A 27,872-nucleotide genomic window follows, 5' to 3' on the forward strand; every position below is an offset into this window, starting at 1 on the left:
CTCTCCCCCCCCCCCCCCCCCCGTGTTTATTCAATCCCTCGTATTTATGCGCGTGTATATAACGAGAAAACTAGTTCCTTCGATGTTCCGTTACAATCGCGCAGATTTTCGATCGATCCGACTCGAGAAGGAATAAAATATTCGTCGTTGGCACGCGTACGCGCGTACGGACGCGTACATATTCGTACGACGACGTACGTCGTTGTAGTTTTTCCATCGAACGCTACGCGATGTTAGCGTCTTGTGCGTTTCATCCAAAGTTCGGCCTAGCGAATCCATCGACGAGGAGAGCACGGCCGAGGGCTTTGTTTCTCCGACTCTTCGTCGTTTCGTCGTCTCTTCGACGACGATGATTTCACGAGCAACGGAGGAGAAACGCGCGAGACAGACAGTTCCGAGTCGAACGTGAAGAGAGAACGAGAAGGGACGATCGTCCTGACTCGCCTCGCTGCCTTTCGAAGAATACTCGACGTTTCGTTGCTACGTGATATCGTATATTCGTGTACGTCGAGACTTTTCGAGCGGGAAAAATCGAACTCTTCAATTGGGATGGCGGACTTCGATGCGATTTACGAGGAGGAAGAGGAGAACGAACAAAATTTGGAAGAGCATTACGTGACGACGGTGCCCGATCCTATAATTATTCGTGGCGCTGGAAATATGACGGTGTAGGTAGAACACGAGCTAAGCGCGTCCGTGCGCGCTTTCTTTCGAACAAAGACGCACGTGTAGACGTTTGTTCGTTTAAACGTCGTCACGCACGATTAACGATCGAAATTCTGCTACTTTGTTGCGCAGGTTTGGGCTCAGCAATCGTTTCGAGTCCGAGTTTCCCAGTGGCCTGGTATCGAGAGTAGCGCCCGAGGAATTCAAGGCCACCGTAATGAGAATAAATAGCGTGTTGAAAAAGACTTTACCAGTTAACGTCAAATGGTTGTTCTGCGGTTGCGTATGCTGCTGCTGTACCTTGGGATGTTCCTTGTGGCCGGTTATTTGTCTTAGCAAAAGGGTAAATCTTTCTTTCGTCGCACATCTCGAAGCTGTCCCTACTTGCTGTCGTATTCTATTGACGCGTTGTGAAATAATCTTCTTCTTACTTTTCGACAGACGCAACATTTGCTCAATAAATTGTTGGAATGGGAGAACGGTAGACTGTATCACAAACTCGGATTACATTGGCGACTGACCAAACAGAGATGCGACAGCTCCTCTATGATGGAATACGTACGTAAAAGTCAACGAACGGATGGCGTGCGGATCAATTTAAATGACTTTGTGATTTCCTTTGCAGGTACTTTTGATCGAATTTATTCCAAAAATACCAATCTATAGACCGGATTAAAGATTCGTACGAGTTTCCGTTTATGACCTGTACGATCGACCAGGAGTAGGATATAGGACAGCCAGGTTCGTCGTATACGCCAATTGGTATAGAGCGGAGAAAGGCAGTAGGTATCGCCGTAATGCCATAGACGTTCGATGGAATGCATATTTTTGTAAATATTATGCGTAGGAATACACGGTACAATAATAAAATAGGTATACGGGCAACAGCAGTTAGTTCTCGATTGCGTTATCGATGATGCGACGTGGATGACGCATCGGTCGAACGCATTCCAACTCGTTGATGCGACTCGACGATACGTCGTAAATCGGGGTCCGTCTGCGTGCGTTATTACCATTTACTCGAGATATATCTTAGTACGATCGAAATACGAGCCATTTACACTCCCACCATCTTTCGTAACAAAGAGCGAAAGTTTTGTTGTCTGTCGTTGAAAAGTCGAGAGTTAATAGGAAGGTATTTTTTTTATTTGTGGAAAAATATGCTCGCGATACACTTATCTTTCGAACGAGCGCTATCGCGGTATAGCGTCTAAGCGCTATTATTTCCAATTTCCAATCTACTTTTACCTACTAATATATCTAGCGGTACGATCTATATTGGCTAATTAGTATTTCAATTCTCAGGTAAGAAATTAATCTCGATCGGTACAACGAACGTATTCAATTTTAGGATATGATGTAAAAAGTGAAGATGACTCTATAGACAGTTTTGTATAATTGTCAAAATGTATCGGATTACGCGTTGGGCGTAAATTGTGTATATAACTGTGTATACGTATAGATTTATTTTACGTATGGGTTAATTTCTTACCGCGGTGATATTAGAAATTACGCTATCTGTGTACAGCTTACAAATTAATTTCAAATACAATTTTAACCAACCATTACGAAACGAATTCTCTCGTTGTATAGAAAATTAATATGCTTGTGCGCTTAACTTGGTATCGCTGACCATCGGTGGAAAATGTTGTTTAACAACACGACCATTTACGATAAGAACAGTCGTTTGCACGAAGCTGATGGAAGAACAAATATCGATCGTCATTTCTTCGTATCGCTCGCGATCGTATATTTTGCGGGCAATGTTGTCGGTCGGGAACAATACCGATGGAGACCTTTCTTCTCCGGACAGCGATGTGCCCCAGTGTGTCTCTCTCTCTCTCTCTCTCTCTCTCAGGTTTTATCTCTTTTTTCTTCCTTTCGTTTTGTCTCGTTTTGTTTTCGTTTCCTTCATCGAGCGACGACTCGTCGTTGGTTCGCGACTGTTACGCGTTTCGACTTGTTAAGGACGATTCGATAAAAAATTATGCTATAGAGATACAATGGTAGAATACAAAGTGAAACTTGTAATCCATACAGCATACATAGACGATACCTTTGTTGCTAATTCAGTGGCTGTGAATGAAAAGAAAAGAAGAATATTTTTCCAATTGTAACGTACGTTTTAAATATACGCATTTACCAACAATTTCATCACACTTGTATGAAACGAACAATGCTATTTGTCAAATGCTAGTCACAATTTTCTGCATCGGATCTATTTTTTTGAAATTTGTATTTAATATCGTGATACAATAAAGGTTCGATAAGAGTCCGACATTTGGCGAGTCTTATGGATGGATCGGTTGTCGTCTTCGTCGGTGCGTATGCGAGGTATCCTATATGCTGGTCGATTGAAAACGGCGTACTCTTCCGCTCCTCTAATGATCCCATCCGTCTCCTCGCGGTGAAACTTTTCTTGCGATACAACTATACGCGTGTGCGATACACCCGTCTCTGCGTCGCGACCATATATATCGTACACGCTGGTATCTGCATTGAAATGATATTTACCAAGAATAATTCGATGTTATGATAATTGACGACAGGTGCCTTTGCAGCTTCTAATAACAGGAGATCATCGCCGTTCGTTGTAGCGACAAAGTGTCCGATGGAGGATGTGTGATCGATCGATCGTGCACGCACGAAAACCTGATATTTTTTATTCCTTCTTTGAGCATTGTAACGATCTTTGCATTTAAAATGTTTTATTATTATTCTTTCACTCGACCCGAAAGTGTGAATTAGCCGTTCTTAATAAAAGTTCGTTGTAAATACGTTTGCCTTGGTTTTAAGTAATTCACCCAAGTTTTCGATCGTAAATGTTCGCTTTGAACTTCAAGCGCATTAAAATATTGTTTTTAACGATGCTAGTGCCATTGGAATCGGCGCAATCTCATGATTCTTCCGACAAATATTCTTTCAGGTAAGAATCAATAAAATTTCCATAAAGCTACTTCGATCTCTTTACAGGAAGAAAGATAGACACTCTGTGATAAACGTCCTGTGTAGAAAAGACGATATTGTTTTAGGAGCGACGACGAATGTCCCTTGCACATAACCGTTTTGGACTTTTTGTACAATTTCACGGTGCCCGATTTGGAAATGACATGGCCATGCGAAGCACGCTTTTACTGGTTGTCGTTACAACCATTCGTTAAATTCGTAAGATTTTTGCTCAGCTACGGGACTCCGCTCATTATAATTATTGGTAAGAGCTGCTAATTCATATTCGTGTAGCGGGATAAACTATTCTCTGTAAAAGCGATTACATCGTTTCATTCTACATTCTGCATACGTGTACGTATAGGCGTAATATTAAATACCGTATCCTTTGCAATATTGAATACACCTGTATCGTGCGACTCGAGCTTATCGTTATATCTGAAGGTACTTGCTATATCCGACAATGGTGCATTAATATTTAATTATGCAGTAGGTATAGCGAAATCACATTTTACATTTGTCAACGATCTTTTCATGGTAAGTGACCGCACGTACGTATCTGTATATTCGCTCAAAGAGAGTCAATATTATTTTCTCTACGTACATCTTATATCCGCAGAACAGTCAATTTCTATGCGACACAAATTCCATAATTATGGAACTTTTTCAATTTACGTCCACTTGGTTGGTCGTATCGCTCACATGGGCTCGCGTTATCGCAATTATTTTCCCATTTGGAGCTCATAACAGCAATCCTGAACGTTTTGCGATTATAAGTATTACTACTTTGACATGCGTCAGCTTTGTAATATCGTTGACAAAGTTATATTCCGGAGGTAATAAATTTGTCAAGATCTTTTAACGGATCGGCGAAATTTCTGTTCCAATTGAAAATTGAATTGTTGCAACGACGAATGATTCTAGGATATGAAACGGACAGCGTTTTCGAATTTATACCTTGTCAAAAGAAAATCAAACCCTGGGGTAGCGCCATGTATTTCTATATCGCTCTGTCGACGTGGCTACCATTAATTTTTATATTTATCGGCAACGTTCTGCTGGTTATACATATGAAAAAATTGGATGCACTTCGCAGACAATTAACTCGTAAGTAAGAGATTTTTTCTAACGCGAAGGAATCCTCTTTCGAGGAAATACATACGTCTACGCTTTTCCTTAGGCAGCTTCCGTCAAAAGATCAATAAAACGAATAAAACGAGCAGAACTTTACTAGCGGTGTCGATGGTATATTTAATTTTGCTACTGCCACTTGGAATAGTTGAGACTTTAGAGCTCTACTGGGACGTGATACTAATCAAATATCCAGAAAAGAGTATGAAAGAGAATAAAGAGTATATAAATTGGTAAGAGAACGTGTTTATTATTAATTAAAAATAATTAAATTAGCGTGTGCTCGACAATTTCATATTGTGTACCTACGTACGAATCTATGTATTTCTAACGTTTTAGGTTAGAAGAGAAAATGTTGTTGAAGTGGTGTCGTGGATTATTCTTTCACGTGTATCATTGGAATTTCGCGTGTAATTTCTTTTTGTACTGTCTCACGGGAGAAAAATTTCGGAGGGTTTTGATAAGAAAATTAAAGAATTGTAAAATTATACTAACTTCGAAAAAATCAGCCAAGTGTCTTCCGTGGTGCAAGTGCGACGATCGATTAAAATCGATACGAACTCCGAGTATACTACTCATCAAAGTTGTCACGTTCGACGAATCCTCCGTCAATGATAATATTACCACGCAACATAACGACGTCGCCTCGATCACTTGATCGATCTCTCTATCGAAAAATCGAAAGATTCGACGATCGAAGACTGCCACGACGAGAGAAAACGATAGCTTTACGCTCAGCTGCGATCCAATCTGTCCTATTCGGATAATAGTTATACGTGATACAACATACGAGCGATTATTTCACGACATGGATAATTTATTTCCATCATAATAATCATATTTTTACATGAGAAATTTCTATACGAATGCAGTAAAATATCACAATATAAGTCGTCGTCATTTAATCGATTTAACATCGAATTATGGATTACGTCGAAGATACGTTAATTTTACATCACACCGTAAAAGCTATTTCTAAACTCTTCGTCGTAAATAATTACGTAAAGAAAATTTCTGGTCCCGATATGGATTTCTAACCTGGATACGTTCGTCATTTTTTTATATTAGAGCTAAGAAAAGAATTAAGAAAGAAAGAAAGAAAGAAAACGGCAATTTCGCATCCGTTATATCATATGATTTAATGGCTGGTGATTTTAATTGGTATTTTCATATCGTTCGGTAATACGAACATTGTATACCGTTGTTGTTCAAATTAGTAGTCGATTACAATTGATTATTTTCAGAATATTATTCTTCCTGTTTTATATACTGAAATAAATAAAACATGAAATGCATAGACTAAGCTTATTCTACTCGTATATGCCTAACCGATATCACTCTTTGTCTGGTAACTGAAGTAAAACAAATTTCATAAATTCAATTATATCGTACAGTAGGAAACAACAACATATCTCATTACCAACAAAATACACGTATGTAATATTTCAATAGCATTTCATTTACTCTTACGAGAATACCCAGAACTCGTGAAAACCATATAACAAAAAACTTGTAAACTCAAGAAGCTTTTTAACCACGTATAAATAATAACAATTTTGACACTCTCCACGCACGCACACGCACACGCACGCACACTCGCAAAGATGTAAAAGTACATTAAACTACGCTAATTTATATGCCAAACGTACCGTACAAGAAATATATATATATGTATGTATGTATATATCCTACTTGGTTGAATCAATTATCAAAGCAGTAATTTGATTGATCAAATAAAACGTAAATATTATTTCATATATAGTATTCGTACACAGAGGGGTATACAATATCGGGATTAAAGATCCGCTGGATGCAACGACTCGTATGGTACTGATAAAAATACTCGATAAGCATAACGTAGAAATTGTTAAGCGATATTACAACAATATTCACGTGGAAACTTATATTAGATCGCCTTAAGACTAATAATGAGTTTCGCTAAATACAAGAAGTAATTATAACGTTATACTTTTCTATACTTTATGGAAAATAATTTATAACAAGATATGTTACAACGCTACGCAGTTGACAGTTTTTAACTTTCAATCGCAAAGTATATAAATAATAGAATGTATCTCTTTTCGTTCGATCGTACAAATACGAATCGTGATAAAAACGAGGAGAAAAGAGAAAGAGAAGAAGAGAAAAATTACAATTCGATATATATTGCAAACATTCGCGCGAATGTAAAGACGTTATTAAAAATATTTTGCGATACGCTTTCGATCGATATATTACAAGGCAGAAAGATATTTTTCATTATAACAATAAAAACGACCTTCCAAAGAAGTAAATTTACTTGGAATATGGTTTTGATTCGAGGCAACACTCGTTTGAAATATTTTCTCACGATCGTTTTTATGGGTGCGTACGATTCAGTCTTCTTTTACTCGAGTAAAATCTTATAAAAATTTACATCCTTTTGCCGCATAGATTTATTCGAAATTTCGTATTAAAATGATTTATTCATCGACACGCCTAAATCGCTATCCGTTTCGAAATATCAAGCGAAAAATAGAAAATGTTTGCAATATCAAAGTATTTATTATATCCTAAGGCCCAAAATCTCTCGTAAAACGATGATTATGTTGAACGTGAAATACTGTATGGAATTCTATTCACATAATTAGTTGGAAACTGACCTTTTCTACCTTTGTATTCGCCGTACAACCAGTCGTCCGATAGTCTTGATAAAACTTTAATTTTGGCTCCTTCCTTCGAGTACGATCATAATCAATATTTATGTCATAGAGAGAGAGAGAGAGAGAGAGAGAGAGAGACACGCATACAAGAAAAAGAAATGGGTGATGTTATATCTGGTAACTCACCTCGAACGTTAAATCTTCCATGGCCTCTCCTTTGAAAGGATACAAGGCAACGACGACGTTGTCCTGTAATCCAGGCAATGGTACTTTTATGTCGAGAAAATTAATGGGAAATATTCCTTGTCGATTTCCAATCCTCCCTTCCATCCAATCGTCGTTGACAACTCTTATCAGGGTGACAACGTCGCCTTCCTTCAAGGGCAAATCGTCCGAATGCGTCACCGGAAAATCATAAAGCGCGATACCGTAGGGTGCACCAGAACTTTCCTGAAAACGAATCATGTTTCTCTGAGCCGTCCAAGAGACAAGGACAATACGATTGCATGGGTAGACCGCATCGTTCCATACCTCAAATTCGTTTTTCGATCGTAGAAAGTATTCCGAGGGTGGTGCCGGCGGTGGGATCGTTGGCATCGGAGGCGAAGGCTCGTCCTTAAGATCGTCGCCCCATGCGTCGTTCACGGAATAGGAGGAGTCGACGGATATCGGTTCGCTGAGAGGTCTTACGGGTCTTTGTACGCTGGTCGACGGACTTATCTTTTGCTCCAACTGTTTTTTCAATATCTTCGGCGCCGGTGGTTTAGGCGGTTTCGGACGTATTATCGTCGGTACGGAATGAATCGCTTTAGAACTCGTTCGTCCAAAAGGCACTTGCTTCCCCGTAGGATTATCGTTGAAGGCGAAAAAGGAGGTATCTCCGATTTGCCTAACGTCCTCGAGCGCACCGGCATTTCTTTCCTCTATCGGTCCGAACGGATCCGACATCGGCTTCATTTGCCACGGATCGTTGCTTGGAAATTTCTTGTTGGACATGCCAAAAAAGTCAAAATCGTCTTCGAAGGCACTTTCCGTTTGGGACGTATTCCCGCTGCTTGTAAAGACGGAGGGATTGGAGTTGCCATCGCTACCGAAACTATCTATGCTAACGCCGTCGCTGCTAGAACGAGTGGTGAACGTCGGAGAGCCAGGCGGACTGAGATCGATCAAAGACAGAGCTCCATTCGCGTTGGAAGACTGCAGCGGGATGTGGGATAAATTGAACGTGGAACGAGACGTATTGGAGTGCTCTTGCTTGGCCGCTTTCCACGCAAAGAAATTCGTCAGAAGCTCGGTGGGTCGGGTCTGCGAGAAAAACACACAATGAGAGGAAGAAACGAACGACGTTACGGGCTCGAAGGCAGGTAAGAGAGTCAACGGCTTACAGGTTTCTTGGATTTCGGATCCCTCTGATCCCTCTGCGTATGGCACTGATTGAACTTGGGAGGAGGCGGACGAGGCGGCGGTTTCTTCTTCTGCACGGGTTGGCTGGTCAGGCTCGTAGCAAAGATGTCGTTTCTGGTAAAAACGTAACATAAGAGATGAACGCTGTTGTTAGGACTATCCTATGTGACACCTACGCGCTGCCGCAAGGAAAAGAGAATCGAATCGAAGAGAACGGTAAGACAGGAGAAAGTTATAGAACGATATCGCGGCGAGAGCACGCCATAATCGGCAACGATTTATATTTGGCAATGCAATCGCAACGCGGCAGCAAAGATTCCTCATGCCTCGCGATTGCAACATGCCTGTGCGCTCGACCGAACGCCTTTGCGTAAACGCGCAGAGCGTCTACGCGTCGCGTCTCTATGAAAATGTTAAAGGGGAGTAAGGAAAAGGCTGACGCATCGAACTTACGTGCTACCCCAGACGTTGCTTCTTTGTGCGAGAGAGTTGACGGGTGGACGAGGGGCGGTACGCGTAGGAATCCGCATCTCTGTAAACAAACGCAGAAGGAGGTGACACCAACGAGAAACGAGATAAAACCTCGTCGACGGTCGACGACGGACGCGACACGCAAGCCTTCGTCTCCAACGTCTGACGGGCCGCAACGTCGTCGAAAAAGAAAACCGTGCGCAGTCGACGAGGTAGCGATCGAAAAAGGGAACGTGCTCGCGGCGATTTATACGGACGACCGTACGTACGCCCACTGTTCGCACAAGAGTCGATTGCGTACGCGTACGCACATATCTCACGGGAGACGAGAGACGACGTCGTGCGTCGCGGTCCGATTCGACGTATCGCTCGCAAACGATGCTTTTGACGTATACAAGCGCACGCGTGTGCGCACGCGACCAAACGGCAACTGGAAGCACGAACGAGATCGATCGACGTCTTATCGAACTTGATTGCGACAAACTTCTTATCGCTCACCTTATCCGTGTACGCCTCTTTTAACGGAGCACTCGTCGAACGATAGGAAAAAGAGTCCTAAAGAGGTTGAAAAAACGACGCAGCGAGGACGGAATCACGACTCACCTGTTCTCACGTTCGCGGCCATTTTTCGCTCGACGCGCTGACGACGGTTTCTCGAGCTCGTGGCGGGACCGAACGATCGATTTCGACTCGAACTTCGTCACCTCCTTTCTCTTTTCCGTTTCTCTCGATTTAGCCCGAGTATCCAAAATCTTACGAATCGTCATTTACAACGTGGCTGCTCGACGGTAAATTCGAACGAACGAAAGAATCGAAATGAAACGTTTTTCGAACGCACGGTTATCCGCAAACCTCTACCTTTCGAAAACGTATCAAACGCCGCTTTGGACAGGCACGCGCGTTCGAATGCGCTTGGCATTATTCCACATAACGAGGACGTAATTTTCACGAATCTAACCCGATCCGAGTCATTTCTACGCGCGCACGGTACGGATCGCGTCTCACTAACGAGAAATTGCTTCGAGACTTTCGAATCGTTACGACGCGAGACAAATTGGCATCGGCGATACCTCTTGCTCCTTTGTTTCGCCCATCGGTCGGGCATTGGTCGTTGCTTCCTTTGGCAATTCCCTAGTGCACGGCCAATCGGATTACCGTACACGTCTATTCGCTGAAACCACAGAACGCGCGCCGTTATTCGAATTTGAGTCGAAGCTATCGAACGGCATCTCCGACGATGCGAGACGCAAACTCGATGCGAGACGACGGGAGCCGACCGTATCGTAAATATTTCATCGTCGACCTTTCCGATTGTCCCGTCGAAGAACGAAGAACGAAGAATAAGAAGAAAGACGAAAAGAGGTATGTGACTTAGGTAGGTACGATCGTGTCGTAAACATCACTTTATTTCGCCTATGTACAGAAACGTCGTTATTCTTCCTAATTAAAGTTATTCGTTTGTCTTCCTTTAACTCGGTAGGATTTCGTCGATCGAAATTATATACAATATAGACCGTTCACGAAGGTGTGCCTACGGTCTCGCATCGTTGTACCCTGACTAAAATGACAAACGAGGAATTTTCTTTTTGACGTGTACGAATGCGCGCTTAAAAGACGAGGAGTGGATCGACGAGATATCGTTGGAGAAAATCAATGAGAAAAGGAGAGGGAGACAGCCTTCATCGATCTAGCGAGTTTGTTTTTTGTTTTTTTTTCTGCTTTTTTCTTTTTTTCTTTTTAGTTTTAGCCTTACTCTCCTAGAGACGTTATACAAAATGATTGATTCTTTTTTTTTTAAGGTATCAAATAGAAGAACACTTGGTACTTTCCAAACGTCGAATCGGTCTCCGAACATCTCTCACGCGTCACGCTCTCCGATCCTTTGGGAACTTTGCTTCTTTTCTTTTCTTTTTTCAAAAAGCCGATTCTCGGTTCATCTCCTAATAAATTAGTGTCGCTTTCGCACAAGCCTCGTAACTTTATCGAACCGTCGAAACCGTTCGAATACCCTGAACTATGATCGATATACTATGATCGAAATAACTCGTACTAACGAATTGCGCTTTTAGATCGCAAAGCCGATACGCAACGACGACAACGTATCTCTAATATCTAAGGTTTTAATCGACTTTTGCGTCCTCGTCCATCTCTCTTACGAGCAGAGAAGCCATACGAGATACGATCGAAAGGATTCGAAAGACGTAGAGATCCTTTCGTAAAAAATATTTCGCTAGGATGTTTCGTTACCGACGACGTCGAACGCGCTTTTCTTTCTTCGAAAATACGTGTCGATTTCCACTTCGATCGTATCGCGGGCGTAGGAGAAACGCGTCCGTCGTTCCTTCCCGTTCTTAACATTCGAGAGGTCGCACGCGAAAGCTTCTTGTCGTAGAAAGGATGGACGAGCGAAAGGAGATGGTACACGAGGACGAATACAAGACGCGGATGACACGAAATATACATATATTATACAACGTAAAGAACGGATCGGTAGCCTCTGTGTGTAAAGAGACGACGACGACGACGACGACGACGACGACGACGATCGATCCTCGGATCTTCGCGCGATCTTTTTTGTTATATACATACGTACGTACGTACATATGTATATACATACGTATATATATTCTTTTTTTTCTTTTTTCTTTTTTTTTCAAAATAATATGCATGTCTTTCTTTCCTTAGTTCAAAGATTGTTCTTTTTAAAAATAAGACGTAGAGCTGGCGCTATTAACGCGCGGAATAAAGGATAATAATCGTCTCTTCTTCGAAGAGTCAGTCTTGTCGAGGATCGTTAACGAGCTCCGGTACGATCTGGTCCTGAGAAGCGGATCTCCCCGAAGGGAAAGAGGAGGAAGAGTAGGACAAGGTGGACGAGGACGATAAAAAGGACGACGACGAGGACGAGGTCGCGGACGACGAGGAGGACGAGGGCGAGGGCGAGGGCGAGGGCGAGGGCGAAGAAAGACGGAGAGGTTTCGAGAGCCAAGGATGAAGCGGTACGTCCTCGGCGTCCGGTCTCTCCGACGGTTCCTTTCTTAACAAGGATCGAATGAGACACCTTGCGCGCGGACTGAGACACTCCGGTACGGCAAATTGCCCTCGCGAAATTTTCGCAAAGAGCGAAGCGTGTTCCGCGTCGTTGAACGGATAACGGCCGACCAGCATCGTATAGAGGAGAACGCCGAGCGACCAAATGTCCGCTGCCTTTCCGGAATAAGCTCTTCCCGATCGGAGAACTTCCGGCGCGACGTAAGCTGGACAACCTCGACGATCGGTCAACTTGTCGTCCTCCTTATCCACGATCACCGCATCTTCCAGGCTCTCCAATCGTAGCTGCGTTCTGAAAATCAATGGAGAAAGATTTATCGTTACGACTCGGAACTTTCATAACGTTATATATCCATGTGTAAAAAGTAGCGAAATAAAGGAAAGGAATTGGAAAGGAGAGCGCTTTCGTCGACGTCGCGCAACGCGGAAGTCTCGAGGTGCAACGACGCGCCTACGTAATATTCTCTCTCTATCCCTCTTTCTCTTAGCTAACACGACGCAACTACGTGCGTTATTGCTATATTTTTGCACGTTACGGATACTCGAAGGAAAAGCGTCTTCGTCTTCGTGCCATAGGCGTCCGAGTAAACGCGCTATGATCGCAATAACTTCGTCGAGTACGCCATTTGTCATCGGTAAACACGAATCTAGTCGAGCGTCGCCCTTGATTTCTCGCCAGCCAGCCAGCCGGCCGGCCGGCCAGCCAGCCAGCCAGCCAGCCAGCCAGCCAGCCAGCCAGCCAGCCAGCCAGCCAGCCGACCGACCGACCAACCACGAGCAGCAGCAGCAGCGTCCATCTCGTGCATCCTCGTCGGACATCGCTGACGCGTACGCGCGGTACGTAAAAGAGTACGCGTCAAGAGAAAAGAGAAAATATCAAGCGCGAACGGCGTTACGCCAACCGTCTCTCCTCTTTCTAAGCGACTCGTCGAATTGTTCTCGTCGAATCTCTCTCCTTCCTGCGACTTTCTCAAGAAGAGAGAAGAAGGGACTCTTCGCCGATCGCGATAAGAAAAAAGAGAGGAGGCGATCTTGAAAAGAGCTCAACGGCCTCGACTCCCGTCACCGAGTCGGAGGCGTACGAGAAGAAGAGAAGGAGAGAGAGACGAATACTCGAATGGCTTTCTTCGCGAAACTTTCACCGGGCGAGAGAGTTCAAGAACCCCGCGTGGACGGTCGATCCTACGCCGTGCGTGACTTTTTTTTTACTTTTTCGTTTTTCGCGAAGTCGAGAAAGAGCGAGCCGGGGAATAAGCTTTGCAACGAGTTTGCGAACTCGTCGCGTTTCTCAATCGAAACGTAAAACGGAATCGGGCTCGCGCTCGGGTTTTATCGTCGGCGGTCGTACGTAATTTCGTACGACGAAATTATCTCCTTCCTCGGCGCGTGACACGTACTCGGTTGCGCGTAGTACTCCACCGTCTGCTCCATTTAATTAAAAGATTTATCACATTCCCTGGATCATCCTCGCGGCGTCCTCTGCTACTGCTAGTGGGAAAAGTAAAATAAGAAGAAGGGACGTAGCGCGATGCGTACAGTCGGACGACTCGGATAACGCGTTTCTTAATTATACCGGCCAGTTTCAAAACTCTTCCAGTCGATGAACCAATATGCTTTTCTGCCTTGCAACATTCTCGGTCTCTCCGGTATAGACTCGGCGAAGGAGAGGAATGCGAGCGTGCAAGGGGCGATTGGCCAACCACGCACGCCCGTTCTCGATCGATTTATGCTCCGCTTCGATCTCTCTCTCTCTCTCTCTCTCAGAAACGGTATATGATTTACTTTAACGGGCATTTTATCGTCGATATTCGAATTCGTGGCTGCTGTTATCGTTCGAAGGGAAGAAAAAGTCTATCCGTCGCGATAGGAGAAGGTAGGAAAGAAGGGTATAATTTTGCTTACTTGGCTTCGTCGGCAAAGACAAACTTCCTAAGTTTGAGGTCCCTGAGGACGACGCCGTACTCGTGACACGTGGCAACGGCCTTGGCCGCTTGCCGGAAGAGTCGTCTCGCTTCGGGCTCGCGCAATCTCCTGCGTGCTCTAACGTAAGCGTGCAAATCTCCGTGATGGCCCTCCAAAAGGAGATAACGGCGACCACCGCTGCCTTCGACGATTCCAGCGAGTCCACTAGCCGCGTCCGTTCCTTCCAATCGAAGATGTGCTTGCAGCAAGGCTTCGCATCCTTTATCGCCTTGACTCAGCGCCTGAAATTTCATCGAAACCCATTTCGTTTTACGCACGTAGCTTTATCTATGACTTTTCGACGCCTTTCTTTGGCCGTTCATCTCAGTCGTGTCGAAATCCAAGCAACCCGACGTGCTTTCGAAACAAACGGCTACCATTAGTTTAATAAGGGCGCGGTGCGTTCTTTGCGAAATCGTCGCTGGCCCGATCGGACGCTGCTGAAAAATGGACGATTTTGTCGAGAGAGGGAGGGAGAGGGAGGATCCAAAACAAATTTCCAATTGTGTACTCGAGAGATGGGGAAGAGAGAGAGAGAGAGAGAGAGAGAGAGAGAAGAAAAAAGGAAGCGGGCGACACGCTCGCTTGCGAAATCATGTCGCGTTGTCTTTCGAGACGACGTAATCGTCAATTAAATCAAACGGCCCTGGCTTTAGTAGCGATTACGAGCAACGGGTTAGGGTCCGACGTCGACGTCGACGAGGCAAGGTGCAGCCTTGTATTTGTTCGCGGATCGATGATGATGTAAGCGACTCATTGTATAACGCTCGGCGATTGTAAAATGTTAATGGAAACGCGGAGCAACCGCCGAGAGACCGCGAGGCTACGTAAGTAAGTGCGAAGCCTTCTCGAGAGCCTTTAGACCGCCGCACGTTACCGTTCTCCTCTCTCGCATATAACTCGCACTCGCGCTAGAATGCAACTTTGCCGTCTTTTATAAGTAGATACGTGTACCTATACGCGTAACACACCCTCGAGTTCGTTCAACTTTTAAACGTTACGTCCGAACTTTTCTTTCACGCGTTTCACCGATCTCAATGGGAAACTATTGATTTCAATACGATTAATTTTAATATCCCTCGAAACGCGTTCCGGTCGATTCAACGAGAAGAGATTTCGAAACGACGTCTTCTTAGCTCGGTCTCTCTACATCGCGCTCGACGAGTTCTCCGCGAGCTCGGAAAATCGTAAACGAGGCGGAAACGAGAACAGTGGCCCTTGCTGTTTTCGCGAAACGAGCGAAGCGTCGTTTCTTTTTCTCTCGTTATCACAAAGGTCTATTTTTACGGTAGATGAAAGATTACGTTGTTATTGCGAAAAGATAAGCGGCGTTAAATTATTCTACGGAGATTATATTATACGGAGTAGCGTTATCAAGAAAAATATAAATATAAGACAAAAATATTCGTAAAATCGATACCGAAGTAAGATGGTAAAAATCGATTACTAAGGTGAGAAACTCGAGATTCGACAACAGGAAATGCTCTTACGCGACGTCTATCGCGTGCAAGCTATCGATTAACGTCATCGACAATAAAAGAAAGAAATCGAAAAAAGAGTAACTAAAGATAGAAACTTTATGTAGGAACGTTCGAGGTCCGCTTTCCTGGAACGCAAAGACCCGGTCAATGGCTCTCTCTCTCTCTCTCTCGATCTATCTATCCATCTATCCATCTATCTCTCTTGAGAGAGTCGCCAAGCGTTTCTACCGTAGGCCAGGCGCGTTACTTTCTAACCGTGAGAACCTCGTTAATCTCCGCTCTCGTATCGCGTTCTCCGTGGTACTTTGGTCTAGGCTTTTTTAGCAAAAGGAAATAAAGAAAATAACAACGTAGAGCGAAGCTCGTTGAAAAGGATCGTCGTTTGGCGGAACGCGAGTAAAATACTTGAAATCATCGCAAGATGACCGACCTTGGCGACAAGCTGTTGACCGGTTTGTACGTCGACGCATCTGTAAAGGGCACTGCCTTCCGCCGGACCAAGAAGAACGAATCTATCCCCGAGAATGGTTGGTCCGTGATGCTCGACGTTCCGTGCCGTTGGCTCGCAGCTCGAGAATCCGACGAGCGGAACGACCGCGGTCGTATTCTCGTCGCCGTTTGCCGCTGCCGCCGCCGCCGCCGCCGTCGCCGCCGCCGCCGCCGCAGCCAACGCAGCCGCTGCCGCTTGTTGTCGTTGATGATGTTGCTGATACGGATGCTGCCTATAACGATGATGATGATGATGGCGATGGTGGTGCTGAGATATTTGCGATTGTTGCTGGAGCAACAGCTGCTGCTGCTGCTGCTGCTGCTGCTGCCGATGCTGCGGAGGTTGCACCTCTTGATTATTCGTATTGACCAGGAACTTTCCATTGTTGGAAATACGTGTCGTCTGTAGAGGATGCTGCCTCGTGGCCGCTACTCTCATATTGTTGGCTATCCGTATTTAACGATTTCTCTCCGCTACTCGCGCGTACAGCCACCCCCCCCCCCCCAAAATTTCCTTCCTTTTCGTTTCCTTCTTTCTCCGCTCGCTCGGTGAGAGATCCGCGAGTTTTCTTCTTCGAGCTTGGCCCGGGTATTGTCGTCGAAGGGAAAGAAAAGCGTATCGTTTGTCGGATTAATCCTCTTGAACACACTTTTAACTCGTCGAACACCGAACGCGGAAGCGACGAAACTTTTCCGAGTTGGCACGGTGCGCGACCGTTATTGTTGTACGGTATAGGAGAGTCTTTATCGAACGTACGCGTTTGTTAAACGACGACTAATGTTAATACCGTTAAGCTCTAGTTTCTTCGAGGTACGTCGCGTAGATAATGTATGTACATTTATACATTCGTGTAGGTACGCGATCTACGTATGCACGCGTCCACTTTCATGCGCGTATACGTACGCACAAGACACAAGTGCGTGTGCGCGCGTACATGCGTCAACGCGTACGCGTGTAAGTGTAAAAGAAGGTAGGAATACACGTATGCGTGTACGTCGGTTGTGCTCGGACCCACGCGGTCGTCGTTACGGTGCCTTGCGTGTATCCCGGTTGGGTCCTTGGACGGAGTGAGATCTTCGTGGAGAGAACGAGTTACTTGGTTATCTCGTCCGTAGTCGGTCGCTTTCTCGAAGGTAAGGCCTGTGGAACAAAAAGGGCATCCTTCGATCAGTCGCACGTTCGACGATCCTCGCCACCGAGGACGCGTTTGCTCGCTTTTACGTTCAACGGCAAAGCGCGTTCTCGCTCGGCGATTACGTTATATGCTACGCGAGAAATACGTATGAATTGTGAGAACCAATTCGTCAAAGGTTTCCAACGGAAGGGACGGATGAGAAGAGAACGATTGGTCATCGAGCGATAATAAATTTTGAAGAGTTTTCACGTAGAAAGAGAGGTAGAGGAAGAGCGCGAATCGATATTTTCTTCTTGCGCATCGAGCGGACGAAAACGATCAGGCGTATTCGACTTTCGGAAGAATCCAGCGTCCATCGAGAAGAGACGTCGTCGTCGGAGAACTCGAAAGCGAGTAGCGTCCTACTCGAGTGATTCACGGACAGTTTCAAAAGCGACGACGGTTTCGACACTCGTCCTGCCTTGTGCGCAATTCCTACCGAGAGAAGGGGGTCTCGTTAAGGTCAGGGATATCGGTTCTACGCGGTCGTTGCGCCGTTCTCGATCCTCCCCCCTCTTCCCTGACAAACTCGAACGATCATTACCTTCCTCGTTTTCCTCGCAGATTCTTTCGCAGGATGATTTTTTTAGGGAGTTGTTGCATCGAACGTACGACGCGTCGTACGTAGGCCATGCAAAGAGTTCTTTTCGAACGGATAGATCGCACGTTCGTTCGCTTTATCGTCGGTACACGTTTCTAACGAAGCACGTAGGCCGGATTCGGTCGGATTTCGAGAAAAGGATACAGAAGAATGTCGCGATCGATTTCGACTTCCGGTACCGAGGCTCGTGCCGTGCGACGACGACGCTCGCGATTCGGTTTCTTCGATTACGCGCGCGAAAAGGAAAACGAGACTCGGTTCTCCTTCCTCGCTCGAACGACGCCATTCGATTCTTCCGAAGGTCGAGCGCGCTATTCGCTTCCGTCCGTGCCGCGGAATTCGAAGCAAGGATTCCGATCCGATTATCTCTCTTACTTTTCTATCGATCTTTCGTCGATTTCGCGGAAAGGTGTTTTCTTCGAAAGTTACGAAAAAGAGAGACGACGTCGACGACGACGACGACGACGACGAAAGTTGCGATAGTCGCGCGTACACTTGCGCAAAAGCAGAGTCGCTCCAGAGATCAGGGCCGTGCAAACGAATCGTCTTCGCCCCTTTTCGCGATAACGCGACTCGCGTCAACATCCTCCTCTCTCGAGATCTTATGAAACTCGCGAGCGAGCTTTTACGAAATACTTCTCTTTCTTTCTTCGAGACGATTACGTTTTCTGACCTTTCTTCTTGTTACTTTTACATGGATATGTTGCAACGCGAAGAGTAAGAGCAAACGATTCGGAGATATATAAACAATTGGGAAATAACGAATGCGGTTTTTATGAAACCCGATCGAAGAAACGTTTGAAACGAGCACGACGAGTAAATGGACGTACGCGCGATCGTCCTACGTACAGATCCAAATTCCATCTCCAATTAAAATCTCAGATCCGCTCAATTATTTTCTCACCCGCGCGCGGGCTTATCGAGGAAGAAAAGTATTTACGTCGCATGCAAATCATCGATGTTCCCTCCTCTCGATAGTCTTTTAATTTTCTTCTGCTTCGCGCATGCGTTTCGTTATCCTCGAAGAAGGAGAGGGGGAGAGAGAGGGAGAGAGAGAGAGAGAGAGAGAGCTACGAGCGATTACGTGGAAAAACATCCACGAGAATCGGTTTTATCAATGATTTACGGTCTATCCTTCTCGTTTTAGTTCTTTCGAATTAGCGATAGGAACGAACGATAGGAAAATAATCGCGATGAAAGAAGTTGCAAGAACGAGGCGTGGCGCGTATACGTGCATACGCGTAAAACCTACCCGTAACGCATTCCACCTGGCAAACATCGCGGAAAGTCGATCGCGTAGTAGTCGTATCGTCCAACGATGACGCAAGAATAAGAACGTCGAGAACTTTGAGAACGTCGAGGAATCTAAGACTGTTCCATGCGTTCTATCGGGGCAACGATCGCTACTTCGTCTCGAATTTCCTGCTCTCCTACGGGACACGAGATCTTTCTTCTTTGCGCAATTCGTAAACCGTAACTCGCTGGATACTTTTTGCCGAGAGTAAAGTCCGACGTAAACCCAAACGATTCTTGACAACGAATTCTCTTCTCGAGATCTTCGAACCGGAAAAACTTGGAGACGTGTTAGTTGCTCGGTTTAACGCGTCCACGATCGCTCCGCGTTAGGTAAGCATTCGAAAAGAAAACGCGTCGATCTTTCTCGACAGCGACGCGATAATTCGTCTATTTATGGAAAGTAGATCGTTCCTAAGGAATCGATAAATATAGAGGCGAACGAGCGCGTATCGGAGCGAGACGAAGGAGATATCGACGGCTTCTTCCTTCTTCCTCTTATTCGTGGGATCTTTTTGGGAGCGGATATCGGCAGATATCCTTCGGTAAGGTCGTAATGGCGACTGACGATGAAAGAGAGGGAAATATCGTCGCCGTCGCCGTCGCCGTCGGCCCGATATCGCCAGCCTGGCACTCGCATTAATAGCGCGCGAACGCATGACGCAATCTCGCGAAAGAAATTGCCTAATACAGTTCGGCTCTCGATCTCGGGAGGTCGAACTTTAAATTTGCCAACGGCGTTGTTCTCCCGTTGTTCGAAGGAACGATGAAAGTGAATTCGCCGGATTCCCTTTCGTCGCCACGTCGGAAAAAGGGAGAAAAAGATCCGCCGGGATAAGGCGAGAGAGATCGTCGACCCCTCGAAGAGGAGAGGCGATTCCCTCGGAAATGGAAACTCGAACGACCAAACGAAAAATCGACTAGGCGTTCCTATTCCAGGGCTTCGTTATCGCCTCCTTCTTTTTAACGCATAACGACGACCACGAATACCCACCCGATGAATCACGCCTCGAGCGTGATTCTCTCTCGCGCTCTCCGATTCGAACGCGCGTGGCGCATGCGTGTACTTTTTCGAACGACCGACCAAAGAACCGACTGCATCCAACTATATCGTCTCTTTCCGCTCGAAAGAACGAAGACGCGACCGAGTTTACGTCAACGGCTGCCAACTCGAAGCACTTTTGCTCCTTTCGATCGTCGCGAATAATACTCCTATCGTCTCGTATTTATCTCGATACGAGTACACGCGTGTGCGTCGCAAACGGGGTCGAAAGAGATCGAGATATCCGACGGGGCTCGTCTTCTTTTTCGATCGATGTCTCTTCGTGGAAAGATAAAGAAATGGTATTTCGATTTCAAGCTCGTTCGAGTCACTCTACAAAATTACTCGGTCGATTACGTTGATCGGCGTATAGATAATGCGTCCGTAGGAACGAGAAGAGTTTTACTACGTAAGCGTTGGCATTCGTTACGTCACGAAGAAACTGTAAACGAGTAAGCTGTACGACACCAGTGAATCCCGGCGTGTTGATCGATCGAGAAAGGAAATACCGAATCGTTTCCTCTTCCCTTCCTTCTTCCCTTCCTTCCTTCCTTCCTTCCTTCCTTCCTTCCTTCCTTTCTTCCATCCATCCATCCATCCATCCTTCCTTCCTTCCTTCCTTCCTTCCTTCCTTCCTTCCTTCCTTCCTTCCTTCTTTTCTTTCTTTGGCGAAAACGAGAACGCGAGAACGACGCGTTGGGAACGCTCGTCGATGATATCGGCAAGAATCGTAATTTCATTTTCCAAACGTACTGCTGAATTTCTGCTAGCGAGAAACCGTCACGACCATCGGCGGCCATTAAAGCTCGACGAAACACAACAAAGAGCGTCCTCTGTATCGCCCGCGCGTTTTCACTCCGATTAATTGAGATATTTTCGAGAAACGCATCTCGCGCATGATCCGAACGAACGAAATCTAATCGGCGAAGGAAAGACAGAAGGGGAAGGGAAAGAGAGAGAGAGAAGGAAGAGCTCGTAAACGTAAATAGATGGAAGAACGCGAAGGTCGGGCATCGATCCGGTAATCACTGCACTTTGCACCGAACTCGCACTCGAACACGCTAATTCCTCGCTCCCTTTTCCTCCTCGTCGAGGAGAAACGCGTTTATGGAACAAATTATTAATAAAAGTAACAACGGACGATCCGAAGGACGATACAAAGGATCGATTTCAAGATTTACCTTCGAAGTTGTTTTCGTTTCGTCGCCGTACGTTCCTGAACGGAGAATGCGGAATGCCCTCGGATTATAATTTCCTCCCAAAAGACGTTGTCGATGTACGAAACCGCCTGCTGGTGTGGTGGTGGATCGATCGGTAAAAGAGAAACACTACGGAGAGAGAGAGAGGTAGGGAGAGAGGGGGAGAGAGAGAGAGAGAGAGAGAAATGGCGAAACTCGTTTCTCCTCGATGCTAGCGCAAATTCCTCTTCCTCTTATTCTCGTTCTCCTTGTCGAGCTGCTTTCGACGACGACGACGACGACGACGACGACGACAACGAGGTCGATCGTGCCGTCGAACAAACGACTCTTTCCGATCGGTGTGTCAAAAGATGCCGGCTTTTCCGCGATACCCGGAGGACGAAGGGAGAAAGATGGAGAGGTGTTAGGGCCGTGGTCGGCGTGAAAACGTCGCGTACCACGGAGACGGTCCAACGCTTTGGGCCGACTCACCGCTCAGAAACGACGGCGACAAGAGGAATACGAAGAACGAAGACCGACCGACCGCGCCATCGTGCACCCAACGACTGCGCTCGGCTCCTCGTTCGAACCACCTTCGGCGCGCCCTTCCCTTCCCTTCCTCCTCCGCCTCGCCGAGGAGGAGACGGAACGCGCAGGCGCGCGCTCTCGGTTGCACAGTACCGGCACCTCGTTCTTTTTCTCCCTCCGCCGATCGAAGCTATTTCGTTACATCGTTCCTTTCTCACGGACTCTCTTCGAGCCACGTCGGATCGAGGGAATTGATCAAATTTTTGGCCGATATCGTCCTTCGAAAACCAACCACTCGTCGCGACTCCTTTACCCCTTACTCGTACGACGAAAAAAAGGACCTTTCCTTTCTCCTAAAAATATCGCTACCTTCGACTTCGCTGTCCGGACGCTTTCTACTCTTCCAGATCCTGTTCTTATCCCTTACGTTGCTGGCCATTGAATAACGCTTTCTTCGCTCGTCGCACTGTAGGAAGTAGTAAGGAAACAACGCGGCGCGAATAACGCAGAGATCGTCCGATTGACTTTTCGATCGATTTTATCGTATGTAATTGATACTAGCATAGGTACGTGTCGAAAGGCACTACCTTTATTTTAGCGTTTATGTCGAGAAATTTGTCGAGAAGTTGCCAAATAGTCCGACGGTACCGTGGCGATCGAGTGGTCGTCGACGATTAAAATGACTAACGACGACCAACGAGAGCGAGTACGTATTACAAAAGAAATCGAAAGCATTGCTCGTAATTACTCGAAATTGCGAGACTCGTCGCTTACGACGTCTCGGACGTCTTTGTCATGCTCGCTTATCGCTCGATGCTCAAGTTCGACGAAGAAAAAAAAAAGGAAAGAAGAAACGAAGAAAAAATGAATCGTTTCCGATCTGCGTCCGTTTAAAATATTATTTAAACAGGTGATCGTACAAAAAAAAACGAGCGGAGCGACGCTTCGTCTCGAAATTTCGGCTCGTTTTGACGTAACCCAACGAAACGCCCGACGAATTCAATTTTTCCAGATTTTTGATACGTATCGAATCGAATAATTCTCGCGATTGCTCGGGCAAATTTTTGCTTTTCGTATACAGGAAGGGTCTGAAAGATTCGAGAGTCGTCCCTGTTCGCGATAACGCGTACGTGGATCGGTTGACACGCGGCACGTCGCGGATGCGAGGAAATTGAAACGGTTTAAGAGGGAATTTACGGAGACGCGCCATTACCGATAGAAAATATCGATTCGTTCGTTCCTTTGTTATCGGAATGACAACGAGTAATCGTTGCAGCAGGACTCGCGGGTTTTTTTTTTTTCTCGGAATAAAGCGTCGCTTTACTCGTTCGATTTATTTATAAGCCCTCCCTGGTTAAATTCGTCGGAGAGGAAAGAAAGAAAAAGAAGAGAATCGACGAGCGCCCTTGGCCTACCTTAACGTTTCTTAAAGAGCGCGGGAGGCATGCGCTATCGTGCGAAAGCATGCGGACGCTTGGCAATTACGTGAACGAAATGCAAGACTTACGATTAGAAGAATTTCACGTTCTTATTTCTTGTCGAACGGTTATGCGCGACGATGCACGGGGCGGGAGAGAGAGAGGGTGAGGGGAGAGAGATTCGTTGGAAGAATCGACGGTGAGCCGAGCAACGTCGGTCGCTTGCGGCTGGAATCGCAATGGCGAGAAGGCAGAACTGCCCTCGTAAATAATTCGACGCTTCGCAAGAGCTATTACACCGACGAGAAACCCTCGTTATCTTCTTTCGGTGTCATCGCGATCCGCGAAAGATAGCTTGCTTTCGCTTCGATCTCGAGAGGAAAGATCAGAGAGCCTACGCCAATGGAAGGCGCGATACACGAGAGTGTGCGCGCACGCACGCACGACGACGCGTGTCCAAAGAGATACGGTCGATTGCGTGGCGTTCGAGCACCGGATCGTGCCAAGCCGAGAGAGGAGAGGCAGGCCTTCGAATTTCCAAACGCGTTCGTCGTCGCTCTTGCCGGATATTGGTCAACTTTCTGTTGCTTTTTTTTCTTTCTTTCTTTTCGCTTTTTTCTTTTTCAGCCTGCCCCCTGCTCCGCCGCGTGCGCGCTCCTACGTATGCGTGGGTGTACACGGACGAGTAGACGCAACCCAGACACATTCGAGAAACCATATAATAACCCGACTTTTCTTACTCGAGGAACCACGAGACTCGATAAAAAGAGCCCGTTCCGTGCTCGACCTTGTCCGATAAATATTAAAGAGGAAACTTTATTTCTCGCGAGGATAAAAGTATTCAAGGATGCGGAGATTACGGCATTAACGTTTGCGACATAAAGACCGTATCCGTTCTACATTTAAGAGCGCCTCCTTCTTAATGCGAATAACTCTTAACCATTCTTTCGCGCGCGCGCGCGCGCGATTCCGTCGTTATTTACCTAGAAATTTTTCTGCTTTTCCGACAACGCAACCAGTAGTTGAAGAATCATTCGAGGAGTCTCCGTTAAAAGCCTTTTCATCGTACGATATACAACGTACTTGGGGGTGGGGCTATGACCGTCGAACTCCGTCGAAGAACTAGGAAAGAGAGACGGAAAGTTATAACGTCGACGCGCACGAAAATGTATCTCGGCGCTCGCGAAAGACGATCGTGACGATTGATATCGAAGCTCGTACGTACGAGTTCGTCTACGACTTGCTCTTGGTGCAACGAGTCGGCACTGTTGCTACATACGAGACGATATGTCGCGCAGGTTATCGCCGAACGTGTCCGGAACGCGACCAAAAATATTGTATTTATCTCGCGCGACGAGAAACGCGATGCCTTTTCTCTCGTCCAGTATCGTCGTCGTCTTTGTCGTCGTCGAAGCGGGCAAAGGAAATTTTTCTACCTCTGCTTACTTTCGTCTTTGTAAATTCGAAAAATTCGTCGATCTCTTCGACGGATAACGGATAACGTCTCATCGTTTCTCCTTCCGTTGCAACGTAAGACACGCGTATATACGATAGTACGTCACCCGGCACAAGACTCGTCTTGGTCTTTCTAAGAAATAAAAAGGAAAAAAGAAAACTTATGAGTCGCGATAAAACGCTATCGAGGAGTTTCGCGCACCGAGGTGGAAATTTCTTCCGGCAAGCGCTTTCGAGAGCGAAGCGAGATTCGAAGCGATTACATCATTTCTTTGGTTTCTTTCGCAAACGCACCGACGAGAGTCTCAACGACGAACTAGATCGTGTATTCGAAGGAGGAGGGCCGCTAGGAGGATGGAAAGATTGGAAAAATGAGGGAGGAGATATAAACGCGTTACGAAGCTTAGTTAGATCGAACGGAGCGATAGGACGAAACTAATTGCTGCATGGACAACCTTTAATCGATACGTTACTATCGATTCGTCGCGCGTGTATTTACTCGCTCAGAAATCGAAGCGTACGTGACGCAGGTCATGCCTACCGCTGTAGATTTGTAAAAGCGAGAAAACAAGTCGAAATTTCTCTTATCTCGAACGTATATACATGCGCGTACCTACGTGGGTGTGAACCTTCCGATCGAATTGACGCGATCACTGAAATTACTCATCGATAGACGATGGAAAAAGAACGAGAACTCCTCCGAACGCTTTGGCACGCGTTCCAAGGATCTCCTCCTCTTTCCTCTTTCACTCGCACTAGCCCTCTCTCTCCCTCTCTCTCTCTCTCTCTCTCGCTCTCTTCGTATCGTTCGATCGGCTTTGTGAATGGCTCGTTCATTGACTCGCTGGGTAGCGAGAAGTCGTAACTTTCGAGGAGTATGTGTACTACTCACTTTGACTCGCTACGTTTTGACGCAGCTTGGAAGATATTTTCCATAACGCGGAGCGTCTATCGATCTGTCTCTTTCGCCAAACGATCTGTACGTATGTGCGTCGAGTAGCCTGCTTACGAAAATTTCTCTCGCGAGTATTATCTCTACGAGAACGTTACACCATCGACGATAATTCGAGACTGAGCGTCTTTGGACGGCGACGAGCATATATTATTGTAATCATTGACAACTCACGAAACTGCATGATGTAATACCCTGAAGATAAAGTTACACTAGGAGAGAGAGAGGAACGAAGACGAATCGAATTCGTTTTTTAGCTCGTAAATTTCTTCGTACGTGCAGGCATGGCTATGCTTTTAATCGCGAAAAGTATCTACGATGACACGAGGACCGTTTCGACGGTCTTGCATTTTCGATCGTTTATCGTCCAAAAATTCGTGCTCTTTCTATGATAATAATAAATCTTATTTCAAAATGAATACGTATTTAAGATAGACCTAGTTTCGTTTGGAATCGATCGCGCTCGAACCTACCAAGTACCTTATGCGAATAGCGTTACGCTTTTTACATACCACGTTGCACGACTCTACGTAACTTTCTAGGAGCCAATCGTCTCGATGCAACAACCGTTAAAATCATATCGAGAACGTGTTGTCGGCACCAGGAGACTAGCAGTCTAGGAGGAATTCGCTAGGAAGGAAATTGAAACGATATCGTTCGAGGAAAAAGTTAGCCGCAAAGAGCAAGGCGTAGGAAGGCGAGCAACGACGCTCCGTTTCAACGACCTCGAGAAACGAGCGTCGAGCGTCGTCTTTAAAACGGTCGATGAATCGGTCACGTTTCCTCGATCTTTCTCGGTTTATGGCTAGCCATTTCATGGCCAAGCACCGCTAACAAAAATATGTCGGACGACCTCCAGAGATCGTCAAATCGTCAGGAACGACTTCCTGCTTCCGTTTACCTTCGAACAAGAGCGAAGCGTTAACTCTATAATAGGTGACAAGAGCGTTCGTTGGGAAACGGAACCGAGGAAACACGAGTAGAAACTGTTATCTGTCCTCGATAGAGACTATCCGTGTTCGAGTAGAAGCGAAGGAACTCGAAAACAAAGGTTCTTCGGCAACGCGTATCTACGTACCCTTCGTCGCTTCTTCCGATAGAGAAGATCGAGATTCTTCAAACGTTCCTCTTCCCTCGATCGACCGGTTAAAATAATCGTCGTAGTTACCTATTTGGTTATTTAATCGTCTCTCGTCGTACGCTACACGCGCGGTGATACGATTTGAAAAAATATTTGAGCGATCGGTGATAAGCCGACCTCGTTTCCACCTTCGAATCGAACTCTCAAGATCGATCGGTTTATACTATTTCGAATTAGCGCATCTAAGCAAAAAGATAATCGTCCAAGGAGAAAGGTAAAGCTAGAGAAAACGTCTTCCCGTTGAATGAAAATCTCTATAAAAGAAAAGCGAAGAACGTCGAGGAAAGGAAGCGCGCGACTTGCTTTGTCCGCTCGAATTTTCGTCTCACGCGTCATGTATGTATATATATGTGTGTATATATATATATGCACGGCCGACATACGTAGGAATCCATCTGTATCGAAAAAAGGTCTTGGAAATTCGATAGGCGTGAAAATCGAAGAGAAGCCTCCAGATACGATTGGACTTGGAGTGCATTGTTACGTGCATCGGTTCTCGTAAAATTTGTTCGTAAAATCGAAAAAGAGGAAACCACTCGAAAAGTGTAGGTTCGTCAAAGCGTACTCGTCAACGACGCCACCGGACTTTTATCGATAACACTTTTGCGGCCAAAGTATTTCTACCTCTCTCGTTTTTTTTTCATTCTTCGCTCTCTCTCTTTCCCTCTATCCTTCTCTTCTTCATCTTCTTTCCGATCCCTCCGATACGAGAACGTTGCAAGCATCGCATCGATCCGCAGATCCCTCTCTTTTCCGATTTAATTCTCTTTCTCTAATCCGTAGATAGATACGATCGCGGATTCGTTTCCGATGCGGCGATATATCGTCGATTCGAAAAGATATTTT

At 45.8% G+C, this 27,872-nt stretch overlaps 4 protein-coding genes across 9 annotated transcripts; 2 read left to right on the forward strand and 2 right to left on the reverse strand.

The window, feature by feature from the left end:
• The first annotated feature begins 17 nt into the window (after window positions 1–17).
• Window positions 18–3,443, forward strand: LOC127070324 (cysteine-rich hydrophobic domain-containing protein 2). Its single transcript, XM_051008131.1, has 4 exons — window positions 18–668; window positions 799–1,009; window positions 1,108–1,224; window positions 1,292–3,443. The coding sequence occupies exons 1-4, from the start codon at window positions 550–552 to the stop codon at window positions 1,340–1,342; spliced, it is 498 nt and encodes a 165-aa protein (XP_050864088.1). The 5' UTR covers window positions 18–549; the 3' UTR covers window positions 1,343–3,443.
• A 31-nt stretch (window positions 3,444–3,474) lies between these two features.
• Window positions 3,475–6,042, forward strand: LOC127070316 (uncharacterized). The gene is made up of 7 exons (XM_051008115.1): window positions 3,475–3,592; window positions 3,699–3,877; window positions 3,977–4,149; window positions 4,232–4,448; window positions 4,537–4,719; window positions 4,793–4,976; window positions 5,083–6,042. Exons 1-7 carry the CDS (start codon window positions 3,489–3,491, stop codon window positions 5,399–5,401), a joined length of 1,359 nt encoding a protein of 452 aa, XP_050864072.1. The 5' UTR covers window positions 3,475–3,488; the 3' UTR covers window positions 5,402–6,042.
• LOC127070313 (SH3 domain-containing protein 19-like) lies at window positions 5,540–10,484 on the reverse strand. 3 transcript variants are annotated; one of them, XM_051008109.1, is made up of 6 exons: window positions 9,864–10,484; window positions 9,243–9,321; window positions 8,771–8,903; window positions 7,917–8,690; window positions 7,572–7,835; window positions 5,540–7,454 (listed from the first exon to the last, which is right to left on the reverse strand). In XM_051008109.1, exons 1-6 carry the CDS (start codon window positions 9,883–9,885, stop codon window positions 7,362–7,364), a joined length of 1,365 nt encoding a protein of 454 aa, XP_050864066.1. In that variant the 5' UTR covers window positions 9,886–10,484; the 3' UTR covers window positions 5,540–7,361. The 3 variants fall into 3 exon arrangements, with proteins under 3 accessions (XP_050864066.1, XP_050864064.1, XP_050864065.1); XM_051008107.1 differs by having other exon boundaries at window positions 5,540–7,458; XM_051008108.1 differs by having other exon boundaries at window positions 5,540–7,458; window positions 9,759–9,905.
• A 143-nt stretch (window positions 10,485–10,627) lies between these two features.
• LOC127070315 (tribbles homolog 2) lies at window positions 10,628–27,350 on the reverse strand. 4 transcript variants are annotated; one of them, XM_051008111.1, is made up of 5 exons: window positions 21,536–22,387; window positions 20,864–21,117; window positions 16,185–17,384; window positions 14,214–14,515; window positions 10,628–12,603 (listed from the first exon to the last, which is right to left on the reverse strand). In XM_051008111.1, exons 3-5 carry the CDS (start codon window positions 16,680–16,682, stop codon window positions 12,036–12,038), a joined length of 1,368 nt encoding a protein of 455 aa, XP_050864068.1. In that variant the 5' UTR covers window positions 16,683–17,384; window positions 20,864–21,117; window positions 21,536–22,387; the 3' UTR covers window positions 10,628–12,035. The 4 variants fall into 4 exon arrangements, with proteins under 4 accessions (XP_050864068.1, XP_050864071.1, XP_050864067.1 ...); XM_051008114.1 differs by lacking the exons at window positions 20,864–21,117; window positions 21,536–22,387 and adding an exon at window positions 25,826–27,350; XM_051008110.1 differs by lacking the exon at window positions 20,864–21,117.
• Window positions 27,351–27,872: the final 522 nt, after the last annotated feature.

Source organism: Vespula vulgaris, chromosome 18 (genome assembly GCF_905475345.1).
Source record: "Vespula vulgaris chromosome 18, iyVesVulg1.1, whole genome shotgun sequence".
Classification (NCBI taxonomy): Eukaryota; Metazoa; Arthropoda; class Insecta; order Hymenoptera; family Vespidae; genus Vespula; species Vespula vulgaris.